At 42.9% G+C, this 14,940-nt stretch overlaps 1 protein-coding gene across 1 annotated transcript in view; it reads right to left on the bottom strand.

Moving 5' to 3' along the window:
- KIF2A (kinesin family member 2A) overlaps positions 1-14,940 on the bottom strand; it is a 2,798,933-nt gene that overhangs the window by 223,774 nt on the left and 2,560,219 nt on the right. Inside the window, exon 19 of the mRNA XM_044063819.1 lies at positions 4,504-4,648. Within this exon, the coding sequence (XP_043919754.1) occupies positions 4,504-4,648 (145 nt within the window). The remainder of the gene's footprint in view (positions 1-4,503; positions 4,649-14,940) is intronic.

Genomic DNA, 14,940 nt, shown 5'->3' with positions numbered 1-14,940 from the left:
TGGTGCCAAACAAATTGTCTTTGTTCAATGGTGCGTCCAATAATTTTGATTTGACATGGTCTGGCAAGGTCTGTTCCTTTAGCCAAGCATGCATTCTAAGGACAGAACCAGTGACTGCTGCACTGCAAGATGCTCCTAGGACGTCAAAGCCACACTGCAAGGTGTGCTTAGTAACTTGGCTTGCAGAATGCACAAGCTCTTGTAATTCTTTACTTTCTGCACAAGCAGGAAAGGAAGACATTTTTTGTTTGAGGAGTTCCACGGTATGCTGCTGATATTTCAACACGTGGAACTGACAACTTAGTGCTCTAATAGCAAGAGTTGCAGAGGTGTATACTTTTTACCCCATCTGTCTAAACCTTGGGAATCTCTGTCTGAGGGGGTGGGATTCTTAGCTGAGTTTGCTTTAATTCCTTTTGGTCCTTGGGAGATAACCTCTGGGTCAGCAGTAGGATTTCTGAAAAGGAATTTGTGAGAGTCAGGGACTCTGTAGTACCTGTCAGGTTTCCTGGAAGCAGGAGGAAGGGTGTCAGGAGTCAAACTGGATTCCATAAAAACATCACCACAACATCCAGGACAGGAGGAATGGCTAAAGTTCTGTGCTGTGGTAAATCTAAGAATTCCCTGAGTCTCTCTTTTTGACTGAGGATAGTCCTGACATTCCCATTGGAAATGTTCCCTTAAAGTATGTAGGGTTTCAACAAATGAAAAATCCTCGGGAGGAGAGGCAGAAGGAATGGATTCCTCTGCATCAGAATCCTCATAAGCAGAGGGGGGTTGCATGTCTTCATTTAGAAACCTCAGTCTCATCAGACTCCTGTTCAGATAAAACTACTGGGGACAAGTCTCTTTCTTTTGGAAGGGGTAGCCTGGCTTCCCCTAATAAGCATAATAAGACCTTTCACCATTTTATGCATTTGAGAGTGAGGCATGTAAGCAGGTGCCCAAGCTTGGGTTGTTTTTTTTAGGCATAGTTCGTACCCTGGGCCTGAGAAACTCGGTAGTTTTAGAAAGAACTGAAGACATGAAAGAAGTCGTCGGTTTGTGTCGTGAATCGGTATTGTGAAGAACTTCCTCGGAAGCTGGTGCCTGCTCAGCGGCTTCGGACCCATCCAAGGTAGAGACATCTGCAGGATCCATAGTCGAAGAAGAGTTTCGCAGCATACTGGACTCCAAACAGGTCTCAATAGCGGCCTGCAAATCCACAGAAGCGGGCATCAGGGGCTGCAAAAGCACCTCACTGAGGACCGGAGAACTGACGACTAGCTTAATGGAAGTGTTGGCAGTTTTGGACCTGTGCGGTCTGTCTCTCTCTCTCTCTCTTTATCCTTACGTTTTTTCAGAAGAGTGGTAGTCAGATGGCTTACTGAAGCCACATCGGAATACGAGGACTGAGAGCGAAAATATTTTGCTACAATAAGGGCCCAACGACATATAGTTCTGTCTTTGAACAAAGCACAAAAGTGACAGCGAGGGACCTCGTGGTCTGGGCCTAAACAGGTGACGCAGTAAGAATGGAAGTCTCGGTGTGGTATTTGCCTTCCACAAGCGAGACAATTGTTAACTTTTTCTGACATCGGTTAGAGCAAGATAGAAGGATCCCCAATGGGGTACTTAAGCTTTAGAAAACTTCAACTTCAATTCGGAAATGAAAACTCAGGTAGCAGCCAACCGGCACTCGTGCAAAATGCTTCTGCTTCAGGCTCCTCAGTAAGAAAGACTGATGTAATGGCGTCGGCTGCCTGATTTTGTACCACTGACTACCTGACGTCAGTCGTGGAGTGACAGCAACCAACACAGAAATACTAAGCCTCTGGTATTCCGGCCGACTGAGGGCTACCCTTGGCAGGATAACCCAAGTGTGATGACTGCAAGAGTGAAACACGAAGAACATCTGACCTTCGATTCTCAAATGCCTCAGAGGAGCGCACTCTTTGGCATAAGTAAAGCTGTGAAAGGCTTTGTGCCCAAACTTGTCTTTTAGTAAGCTCAGCTCAAGCTGCCTTACAGACTGAGAGCATGGAAGGTGCCCTGAAGCTTTGGAAGCTGGATGGCTGCTGTACCTTTAGTAGGATATAACCTAAGTAGCTAAGGCTACTGTAGCAGTGATCAATGTGAAGAACATATGGAGAGAGAAAATAGGTAAGAGAGCGTGGAATTTACTGGAAAAAACTGGCAAAGGAACCAAGTGTGATGAGGGTAAAACATTTGTACTGCAGACTAAGACTGTCTTCCCTACCAGGGATTTGTTGCGTACAGACAATGAGAAAAGGACAGGGAAATCCTAAGTGAAAGTCCTGATCTGGTAGAGTTTTTAGTTAAATCTAGAACAGAAGCTGCTGTTAAAGGGATAACTGGTGGGGCAAATAAATTACTACATGATTACTATAAGAATCAACCATAAGAGGCTGGAAAAGATATGGCATATGTATGGCTCTCAAGTATGCAACAAGGTCCAGAAGGTTTAGGATTTTTGCTTAGAAGTGTGTGCATATGTATTTTTACACCTAAAGCAGACTGCAAAGAAGTTTTACTCAGGTAAAAAGCAAATGTATAATCTGATGGGGAAGAAAGGGATGATTGAGAGCATACAATTTGGAAGTGTAATGAGTTAGCAGATTTTAAAACTTCCCTACAGAGTACTCTGTTGTCAGAAATATTGGGGGGGGGGGGGCAAATGAGCTGAACTGCCTAGACAGAGTAAGGTTGTGTTAAGTTTAATTCTGTTGGCTGCCAAAAAATCATTTACTAGAAAATTTAAATCAAAGTCTAAACCAACTGTATCTGAAGTAGACAACACAGTAACGGAGACAAAAGAAATGGAAGTGGGATCTTTAGAAAAAGGAATGAGCAAATTACGTGGAACTTAATGGAAACTGAGAACCCTGCATGCAAAATAATTTTCAGGAGGAGGAGTAACGTTTAAGGGAAGGCAGGAATTGAGTAAACCACATGTTGGACTGATGACAGTTACAAAAAAATAAAATATATGTGATGTATGTAAAAGGAAACAAATGTTAATGTGGTTTGTTTTCTTTTCTGGTACCATATTTTTGCCTATTTCTTAAGTAATAACTTATTCTTCACACAAAGCAGTTATGGTCTGAGAGATGAATGCCTAGGGTAAGAACCAGACACCTAGCACATGGGGAATGCTTGCCTAAAGTAGAGACAGTGACAAAAAGGCATCAAACTGTACTTTCTAATGGTGTACTCCCTCACCTAACTGGTGAAAGTCCACCACAAGAACAGTGAACAAAGTTCTAATGGCAGCATGCATAACTGAAAATCCAGCAGATGTGGGAAGGTCTATAGCAGCTTGCTCAACTCTAACATGTTAAGCCCACATCCCTGGAGCACACAAGAGAAGACTCCCAAATCCAAAATGTGAATGCCAGTGCCTCGAAATATTCTATATAAGATGGCAGAACAATCACATTCACATGCATTTTACCTCCAAGACTTACTCAAACATAGCTAACAGAAAAGCCTTTCTCCTATCATTGTCTCCATTATTAGCAGACAATGGTCACAGTGCCAAACTTTTGCTAGCCAAGGGACAGTCTGCAGAATGTGAAAGGGTGGAAGCCACTAAGATGGTGGACATAAAAAGAATGAGGCTTTGGATCTGTCAAGCTTCCCAATTGTCTCCTGTTGATCCCTCCACTAGCACCCCTCACTGCTATCAACTTAGCAGCATTTAGCAATGATTCCAATTTCTCCCAGCTCTTCTAGAGAGTGGCTCGATTGAAGCTTTGGCACTTCAGGCAATGATGGCTGTTATACAATTCACAAGGCAGTTGAAGCACTTGCCCTGGTTGATTTAGTTACTGCAGGAACACAAACAACGCTTGTGCTTTTTTTGTAAATAAACATGGAAATTTTACTAGAAGAAATCCAGGGTAGCATGTGAATGCATGTGAACACTTAGGGGCAGTGAGACTGAATGGCATGTGTGTATGCCCCCCGGAATGGAAACTACAGATCTTTAACTGAACTTTGTCAAGAAAAGACTGTCAGGAAGATGGTTCCAGCAATAACTTAGAACAAAGGATTCCTAGAAGTAAGATTTCTGGATCATGAGGCATAACGGCACCAGTTCAGTTGAAGTATGAGTGAGTATGTATGTGTGTGTGGAACAAGTCTGAAGTTCTTGGTGCTGCTAGGTGGCTTAATTTACTACTACTTGTTAAAAATATTTGAAGCAAGACTTCTTATTCTATCTGCAGCACAAGCCGGATGTTTTCTGCCGCTATTACAGAATGCATTGTAGTACACAGGAATGGCCACTGAAAGGAATAGTAGACAAGTAAATCCTGTAAAACAAAACAATGTTTAAGTAAACAGAACAAGGGCTGCAGAGTACATCATCCTAAATGTACAGCAATCTATGGACCATTATAATCTGAAAAGACACGTTTCTTATTTTGTTTGACAAATTAACACATTACCCAGTCATTTCAGCCTGAAGTTGCAGGGTACTGCATAAGTAGATAAACTTACATTTTGTTCACAAAGCAGTTTGAGGTCATCTCGCTGTGGAGAGCTTCCAATGGGCCACTGAACGTCTAAGTCATCTAGCTGGTTCTGTACGTGAATGTTTGGACGAAGGTCAGCACCACTAGGATCCACTGTCAGTTCTTTCACTCTGAAATTTTAAGTTAACGGTATTATGTGACAAATCACTGTACACAGTGTGCAAACATTTTAATGATAATGTCACTTTGTACTTCTGACTGCCTACAGAATAAAGCTGAAATACAAATGGATCAAAATGGACAGCATATTTAGGATCTTTATGCAGTAAGGTCAACATACCATGGTAAAATCAGGGGGGGCTTAAAGAAATTTTACCAAGTGTCTATACAACTGGTTGTAAATGATGTGAAAAGAACTAACCTAAGATATTTACAAAACAAATTTAAAGGGAAATATTTTTTTAAGAAACTTCCAAGTTTTCTCTGTAAGTGTACATATCCATGTATTCATACTAGACAGAACATATGGAAATTGTACAGTTATGTTTATATAATGAAAAGTTTTCTTCTGTCCAACTGTTTTTAAATTAGTGCAACTTTCTAAAACAGGTTCTAAATTATAAAACTCATGCTGAATGATCCAAAGTAAAACAAGGTCACCCATTTCTTCAGGGGAAAAAACAAATCTTTTTTTACCACTAAATTTTAAATTTATTTAATATACTGAACAAAAATATATCTTCATTTTTTATATAAAATAGTTTTTGTTCCAAAAATAATATTTATTGTTACTTACAAAAATATACAAAAGGTAGGATACCTGTTATGTAAGCACCTTTCTAAACTACACATGATCTACTGCACCTCAAGTTGCTCCAACCAGTAAAGGGAATTACTTATGCATCCTTTTGCAAAGCAGCCCATTTTTGTAAGAGTCTGTATTTGGCATCTAATACTGTCTTTGGGAGGAGCTATCATCTGACACGATACATTAGAAAAAAGTGAACGCACAACAAGCAAAATAGATTAGAATAAGTACTGATTCTCCTTATGTTCCAGCAGTTGTGTGTGTGGGGGGGAGTGGCTAACTACTGGCCAAGATGCCCTATATAGACATTTATGACAGCTGCCTATTAAACAACCTTTTACATGCTATCTCTGTCAGCAGTTTGTGACTCCATGAATGAGTCCAGAGGAACACGTAATGACACGAGGCATACAGCTATGTCATCCCTGAAAAAACAGCTCTTTCAAAAGCCTGCTGTGAACTTGGACAGGACATCCAGGCTATAAATGCTTACCAAACCAGCATCATGGTCAAAGACGTGGCTACTGAAGAAGGCACCTTTAAAACAGCAGAAACAGATGCTCCCACTGCATATTTTTCCTGGCTCCAGGTGTACCTTGCCCTTACTTAAACAGATTATGCACAAGGACAACCAAGCAGAGATGTACTGCTTGACCATCAGGTCTGTTCTGTCCATTATGCATAAAAGACATAAATGGTTGCTTGGTCTGTCAGTAAATAGCTGTGCAAGTAAAGCACTGACTGATGTCCCTTCTAACATGCATGGTGTAGAAGGGAGCTTCCACTCTGCTGGAGAACTCTAAAACAAACAGTTTATTTGCTAGTCTGTTTTTCAAAGTGAACTCAGACATAGTCATGGAATTTTTTTTTTATGATTTATTCTGAGCAGACCTTATCCTTGTCCATATTCATGAAATGATATTCACCAAAAGGGCCTGGGCTGCAGACACCCCTCCTTGTCAAAGTGACTGCAAAAAAGGAAAAGCTTTTCTCCAAAATAAATAAATATCTAATGTCCAAAAAATGCAGCAACAGCAAAGGGTATATGTTTCAGAGTCTAATGAAAAACTGATATTTTTTTTTTTACTGCGAGGAAATCTCTCTGTGGAGCATCTCATTCCTAAATGACACTTGGGGGTGCATCTTTTTGTAACCTCCACTCACCTGCTAAAGCCATGAAGTGACTGGGTAAGTTGATTGCCACAGTGAACAGCCTACGATGACATTAAGCCACCAGAAACTAGAGTCCGCAACTGCAGTGCTTCCCTACACTGGAATCAGGATATGGCTTCTCTTGGGCCGATAGCCTAGTACCTACCTATGAACCATCCATGTAAGATATGGTCACTCTGCCGTCTGTCTGAATCAGTCATATGGCAGAAGATAATGTACAGAAGCATGCAGAGATAAACACTGCCTGAAGATCAGCACACTGCATATGCAATTTATATTTAAAGGGACAACCATATGATCTTACAACCCATCATACATGCACAACCCAAGCAAAAAAGTGTCCATTGAGGACCTCTTCCTGATGGGTTCTTGGCTGGACTGAATCCCAAGCAGTAAATGGTTGCACAAGCTGAACGTTTTAGTCAGTCCTGGAATATTAACCAAATGCAGCAAAACATTCTGTGTCATGGTTAAGACAATACTTGTTTAAAAGTGTGAACTGAAAAAATGTCCAAAAGATCAGTTGTCTACAATACAGTCATCCTTGAAGCAAACACTACAGCCGGACAACTTCACAAGAAGAGTGAGTTCTGACTGGCATTTGTCAATGGGCAACCACAAGTCCAATGGAAAAAAAACAATGCAGTACGCAATTCGTTTGGAACATGCCTGGCAACAACAACAACCCCTTCCCTTCCAGGTGAAAAGAAATGAGCTGGTTCACTAAGTTTGTACAACTGTTTCAGCTAACATATGAACTGCCAGTACACATCCAGGTTGTGAATTACCTTTGCTTCCCAAGCTTCCACTCTCTAATAAAAGCAGAGAATGAATAGTACATCTGGGAATGTTTCAAACCATCTTTGAAAGGAAATCTGGGCTCATCCTGAGAGTTGCTATATCCTTGTGAATGAACAGATACTGTTCTTAAACAAAGGGACCTGAAGCTTCATGATCCAATAAATACAAGAACAGAAATTTAGTGTCATCAAGTGAGTGCACTCAACTACAAAAGACAAGCCTGTCTGCCTTAACTGTCAAATTCCACAGAACAGAGGGGTTTCTTCAAAGGAGGACAAGAATGCAGCACTTTGAAAGAACTCACTGCCCAGCCAGTACATGGGCACAAATCTTGGCATCTACAAGATCATGATGCACAAAAAATGAAACACGCAACAAAGCCATGAAATAACTAAGATTCATGTCATACAGCAGTCTACAATGTCAAAGCAGTCAGCAAGCTAACTAATCATGACATTACAGGGTGCCACCACATCTGAACACAAAACTACTACCACTCAGTGGCACAGGTCTGTTAAGTGGACAGCGTTCAAGTACTCTCAATAATCTCGAGATCTCAGTTAGCAAATCTGGCAGAACCAAGGTACTTACTTGAGGAACTGGAACACCTGTTGCCACAAAGAGAAATACTCATGGTGTGGACCAAGACTTTCCTATATTGTTAGGGACCTAAACACCTGAAAACGCACCCTTCTGAGCAAACTAAGGGTGACAAGAACGAGTTTTATTCTTGCTTCCTTAAAATTTGCGATAAGATATGGACTCAGCTGGAAAGGTAGAAATTCACACAGGAACGTTTTCCACCACAAGAGAGAGAATGCATTCACTGTTACCTCACCTTGCACTGGTGAACTGAGATGATGATGCGCAGCATTAAACTCTTCTCAGTGGTAACCATTTAATTCTCCAGAATACCCTGTTCCTGAAGAAGCACAGCAACTAAACAAACAGATCCAGGACAAGTGAAGCTGCACACAGCATCCAAACAAATTGTTCACTCCTTTAGATATGTGAATTCATTACAGAGTGATATCTCTTGTCTATTGTCCAATGCCAGATGGAGCATCACACCCTCTGTGTCATACAGAAGTCTAGGTTCCTCCCCAGCCTGCAAGAACACCATCTCCTAGAATCTTTGATAAGATTAGGTGTAGGATGCCCCACCAGCAGTTGGTAGAGACTGTCAACCATTCCATGGCCTGGCAAAAAACAGCAGACATCAAGAGAAGGCCAACTTGTCAAGCTAAGAAAGTGCAGAAACATCTGGGCCTGGAGCCTGAGTTTTGTCCTCACCTAGGGGCCAAATCCACAACTTAATATACAGCCTAGAACAGAAATTACACTGAACGGCATGCAGACATGCACCAATACATCCTATCTGGCTATTCTCCAAGTAAGAGTCAAACAGTAATTCTTCCAGTTTATGATCACCAGTAATTTCAGCAAACAAGGGAGTGCCTGTAGCAGGGCTGCTTCAAGGAAGCTTCAGGACAGAGAAAACAGTTATCCAAGTAAAGGAATACGAGGATATCCTTCTGCAAGACTTTCACACCATGGCCAACATTGTGGTAAAAGGTCTGGGCACTAACAAAGCAATGTGGAAAACACGGCAGCAATGTGTCTTGGAAGTGATACCCACTCCCCAGCAAACTGGAATAATCATCTGTGCATATCCCACATGCTAATGTGCCAAAATTAATCCATTACGCCCAGTGATATCAAGGTATACTGCAGAAGTGCATTAGGTCATTCAGTACAACTTTCCAAAACCAAATGTACTGGACATACTGGTTGATGTTGTTAAGATCTGACATTATCAGACCTCTTCAGAACTAAAAAGTAATAGAAAAACGTCCTGCCCCTCCTCCAAAAATGGTACAGCCTCTACAACCCCTCTTAGCAGGAAAGGCTGTGCCTACCCCAAAAATTCTAAAATGGACTACCTCAACAGGAGGGTTATTTCAGAAGAAGAACCAGTGCGTTTTAGAATTCAGCCCTCAATGACAACAGGTGGAGACTACTAGTCCTTTGCTGATGGTCCTCGATACTAAGGCCAACTCAGAGAACCCCCCCCCAAAAAAAAAAACATGCTATTTAAACTGTCTATATTTGCATACTGTTTTCCCTTGCCCCTGTGGCCAGAGTCATGACTAAAAATAATGGTCCATGGACCAGCCCATTTACACCATTCCAAGGGTTGTGCAGGAGGGAGAATACACTTTTAGGTCACAATGGCCCAAATCGCCAGGACTTTACCTAAGAAGAAATGCATTGGGAGTTTTTATTTCCTGGGCAGCTCTGCAGACTTGCAATGAAGATGAGGAAATACTTCAAAAGGGAAATTCCTCAAAGGGAAGTGGGGGGGGGGGGCTTATTCTCTGGTGTCTTCTATCATGCGTCTAAAGTCTGTTTCAGGTTGGGTAACACGGGACACAACCCTTGGAAGGTGCTCTGCTAAGTCTAAACTTAATTTTAGTTTTTGATCTTATCACTTGTTAATGGTGTAAATGGGCTGGTCCACGGACCGTTTTTAGCCAGGACTATGGCCACAGAGGCAAGGGAAAGCAGTATGCAAATAGAGACAGTTTAAACAGCATTTTTTTTAGGGGGGGGGGACATACAAAATGTCACAGAGACAGTGACAAAAGACTGGTCTTGAAACCCATATACTGGAAAGGTGAAGTAGACATTGTACCATTGTACCACTATGCTGCAGGTAGCAGCTTCTAGGATGTCCCTGGTAGGAACGCCTCTGAGAAAGGCTGCAGAAGTAGATGCAGCCCTGGTGGAGTGAGGTCTGTAAGCTGGGGGATAGGTTTTCCATGGTGCATGGCTTGTTTTAAAATAGCCTTCCCCTCTGCCCCTGCAGCAAATACTACCAGCAGTTGTTCAGATTTCCTTTGAGGTTTAGCCCTGTCCAAGTAGAATCTAAGTTGTCTGTGCACATCCAAAGAATGCAGTATCCTTTCCCCTTTGTTCTGTGGATTGAGAAAGAAGGTTGGCAAATGAATGGACTGATTAAGAACCACACTGGATACCATCTTGGGCACGAAGGATGGATTGGTTCTGAGGGACACCTTGTCTGCATGAAAGATGATGAAAGGCTCCACTGCCATAAGGGCCTGTAATTCAGATAATCTTCTAGATGAAGTGATTTCTAAAAGGAAAGCTGTTTTCCAAGAAAGAAATTTTAAGTCTGCAGTAGCAGCTGGCTCGAAAGGAGGTAGAGTGAGTTTCTCCAATACAAAGTTAAGGTCCCAGGCTGGGGGTGGAGCTCTCCTGGGTGGTCTCAAATCTTTGGCCCCACTGAGGAACTGCTTGAGAAGTGGATGAGAGAAGAGGGTAGGTTCTGTGTTATAATGAGCTGAAATGGCTGAGGTGTGGATTTTAATGGAGAAAAAAGACAGGCCATTATGAAGCATCTCAGTTAAGCATTGTAAAATCTGAGGTAAATTGGGTGCTGCTGTGCTCATCCCTTGAGATTGGTTCCAGGCACAGAATCTTTTTCATTTCGGCATAAGATTTTCTAGTACTAGGCCTCCTAGCCTCTAGGATGACATCCATCACAGGTTTGCTGAGGGATGGTAAGGGAGAGTTAAGTAATTAGCCAGGCTGCAAGGTTCAGTGTTGGAAGCTGAGGGTGCAAAATCTGGTTCTTCTGCTGAGACAGCAGGGAAGGAGAGTCTGAGGCAGGTGCCATGGAGATATCCATGACACACTGCACAGGAGGGGGTACCAGTGTTGGCGCAGCCAGTCTGGAGCAATCAAAATCATCCTTGATTTGTCCTGTTTGACTTTTAGCAGTAGTTTGGAAAGCAGAGGCAGCGGGGGGAAGGCATAGACTGATACGTTTTTTTCCAGCTGAAGGACAGAGCATCCACTTTCCAGGCTTGTTTGTGGGGAGTCCTTCTGCAAAATTTGTCCAATTGGTAGTTCTGGGGGGAAGCAAACAGGTCTATAACTGGGCTCCCCCATTCGCTTGTCAACATGTTGAAAATCCTTGGTTCCAGTTTCCACTTGTGTGGGTCCATGAGGTTTCTGCTTAGTCCGTCTGCCAGGGTTTTTAAATTTCCTGGCAGGAATTGAGCTTGTAGGTGCACTTGGTAGCTCAAGGCTGTGTTCCACAATGCCATGGCTAGTCCGCAGAGGGGATAAGATTGTGTGCCCCCCCCCCTGCTTGTTTATGTACCACATAACCGTGGTATTGTCTGTCTTTACCATTAGTTGTCCTGGAAGAATTTAGTCCTTGAAGGCTGTCAGAGCAGTCTGTACAGCTAACATTTCTTTTTGACTGATATGCAGGTGCATTTGACTTGGGTTCCATTTGCCCTGAATGCACTTCCGTGCCAGGTGAGCCCCCATGCATAGTCTGATGCATCTGTTAGGGTTTGGGTGGCAGGGGGTGGTGTGAAAGGTAGTTCCTTGTTTTGGTGGCAGGCCTCTGCCGACCAAAGGAACTCTAGGCGTAGGCAAGGTATGACAGGAATCATTGTTTCTAGGCTGTGAGAATGTTGACTCCATAAGCTTTTTAGATAGCACTGTAGTTTCCTCATATGCAGTCCTGCATATGGAATTAGAAGAATGCAGGAAGCCATGAACCGCAAGGCTTGCAGTATTTGTCTTGCAGATAGCAGGGTTTCTGTGGCCGCTTGTTTGAAGTAGGTTGTCAAATGAATTTGCTTTTCTGGCGTGAGGTAAGCCATCTGGGAAGTTGCATTCAAGCTTGCTCCCAGGAATGTAATTTGTTGACAGGGTACCAGTTGTGATTTCTTTTTGTTTATGGTGTACCCCAGACAAGTCAGAACCCTTTTTACAAAAGGCAGATGATTGAAAAGTATGTCCTGGCTTTCTGCCCGAATTAGACAATCGTCCAGGTATGGGTATATTTGAATACTTCTTTGCCTGCAAAATGCAATAACTGGAGCTAGGCACATTGTGAATACCCTGGGAGCAGTAGATAAACCAAAGGGCAGTGCAGAGAACTGAGAGTGCGTGTAGCCTGCTTTGAAGCATAGGTATCTTCTGCAAGACTCCCTGATTGGGATGTGCAGGTATGCTTCTTTTAAATCTAGTGTTGCCAACCAGGCATCTTTGCCTAGCAAATGAAGTAATTGGTGAAGAGTCAGCATCTTGATTTTTGGAATCTCCAGAAAGGTGTTTGGAGTAGACAGGTCCAGGATAGGATGCCATGATTTGTCTTTTCTGGGTACCAGGAAAAGTCTCGAGTAGAAACCTTGTCCCTTTTCCTCTTCTGGTACCAGTTGAATAGCCCCCATGGTTAAGAGAGAAAGTACTTGTTTTTGGGCCTCTGCCCACTGATTTGGAGGTAGGTCTGACCACCCACTTGGCATTGGCAATGTGTGGAAGTGAAATCTGTATCCCTGGGACACAATATTTAAAACCCATTTGTCCTGGGTAATAAGTTCCCAGTTCTTTGCATGAAGAACTTTCTCCCCAAAGGGGCAGTCAGAAGATAAGTGCTTGGAAATTTTAAAAGGAAGTCATTGAGACAGTTTACCATAGGGGGAGTCTTGTTGACTTGGAAGTGGAGGCCCGCCACTGCTTAGTTCAGAGAGTCCCCTGGAACTGCAACCTGTGGTTTTTGCTCTGTCTGGGTTTGGCTTGAGAAGACCTGGAAGGGGCTGGAAAGGACCAATTCTTAAGAGGGCCAGTGCCTACTAAATCTAGGAGGCTGAACTTGTAAAAAAATCTTTAACAGTTTGCATAGATTTAGCTTTATCTTCCATCTTTTTAAGAACTTCTTCAGCCTTGTTGCCAAACAGGCAGTCCTGATTTAAAGGAGCATCCAACAATTTAGCTTTAACATGATCAGGCAAAGATTGCTCCTTAAGGCAAGCATGCCTTCTAAGCACAGACCCAGTAACTGCAGCCCTGCAAGAGTCCTCTAAAGACTCAAAACCATATTGCAAAGTAGGTTTTCCAACTTGTTCAGCAGAATGCATTAAATCCTGTAAGTCTATTTTCCACACAGTCAGGAATCAACATCATTTTCTGTTTAAGCAGTCCAATAGCATGTTGCTGATATTTTAACATACTAAATTGGCAGTTTAAAGCTCTAATGGCCAAGGTTGCTGAAGTGTAAACCTTTTTACCCCAACTATCCAGCGCCCTGGAGTCTCTATCAGAAGGGGTAGGATTTTTAGCAGTAGAAGCCTTAATGCCCTTGGGCCCCTGTGAAATAGTCTCTGGATCTGCAATAGGATTTTTGAAAAGGAACTTGTAGGACTCTGGGACCCTGTAGTATCTGTCAGGTTTACTGGGAGCAGGAGGCAGAGAATCAGTGGCCAAAATGGATTTCGAGAAGGCATCATCAACAATGTCTAGTACAGGAGGAATAGCCAAAGGCCTATGCTGAAACAGGAGAAAGAAATCCCTAAGCCTCATTTTTGAATCAGAAAATTCCTGGCTTTCCGAGTGAAAATGTTCCCTTAGAGTATGTAAGATTTCCCCAAAAGAAAAATCCTCAGGAGGGGAAGCAGAGGGAATACAGTCATCTGCATCAGAATCCTCATAAGTAGGTAAGGACAAATCCAGGTCATCAGAAGAGTCAGAAAAAACAGAATCCTGATCAGAAGAATTATAATCAAGCTCAGCTCTAGGCCTCTTAGAAGGGGGGGGGGGTGGCTACCCCTGATTAGAGTTATTAGGTCTTCAGCCATTTTTATCATTTGTTTTTTAGGCATAGAGGCCTGAGCATGTGGCCTGGGCGTCGTTTTTTTACACATGGATCGAGATTTAGGCCTTAGTAATGAAGGAGGCGTCGCTTTAATATGCAAGTCTGTAGGCCTGAATACACCCTCAGAAGCCGGTGCCTGCAGAGCGGCTCTGGACCCATCCAAGGTAGTAACAGCCGCGGGTTCCATAGTTGAAGCATCTCGCGGCATACCGGACACCAAATGGGTCTCAGTAGAGGCCTGGGAATCAGAAGTACCGGGTATCAGGGACTGTGAAAGCACCTGAGTACCGGCGAACGGGCGACTGGCTTAGGAGAAGCGTCGTCGGCAGTTTTGGACCTTGGCGGCCTGTCTCTGTCTTTATCTTTTTTCGGAATCCCGGTAGTCGGATGGCTAACCGACGACATTTCTGGATAATTAAACCGAGAACCAAAATATTTAGAGGCAAAAATATACAGACGACGGATAGTGCACTGATTAAATAAAGCACAGAATTGACAGCAAGGTACGTCGTGGTCAGGGCCTAGGCAAGGAATACAGTACAAATGACAATCTTTATGAGGTATTTGCTTTCCACAAGTAATGCAAGTATTAACTTTTACTGACATCGGTAAGGAGCAAGAAAAAGTTTCCCCAACGGGGTACTTAGCTTTTAGTTGAAGACTTCAGTTCTGAAACTCGAAAATGAAAATTTCAGGAGTTGGCCGACTGGCACTTGCGAACTGCTTCTGCTTCGGGCACGGCATGGCAATATAGACTAATGTAATGGCGTTGGCTGCATGTTTTATACCCCTGACGTCATGGAAGAAGGGACAGCAACCGATGCAGGACCCAAGACTTTGTTAATCAGGCCGACTGAGGGCAACCTGCAAGCAGATTACCCAAATGTAATGACTGCAACAGTGATACACGAAGAACATCAGAACCCAACAAGTCAAATTAGCTGACTGTTGAAAGGCTTCCACAGGGAAGATGGTGAAGGGTG

Source organism: Protopterus annectens, chromosome 2.part2, assembly GCF_019279795.1.
Source record: "Protopterus annectens isolate FY-2018-M chromosome 2.part2, PAN1.0, whole genome shotgun sequence".
Lineage (NCBI taxonomy): Eukaryota > Metazoa > Chordata > Ceratodontiformes > Protopteridae > Protopterus > Protopterus annectens.
The sequence above is the reverse complement of the archived record's forward strand: the minus strand, read 5'-3'. Positions and strand labels throughout refer to the sequence as shown.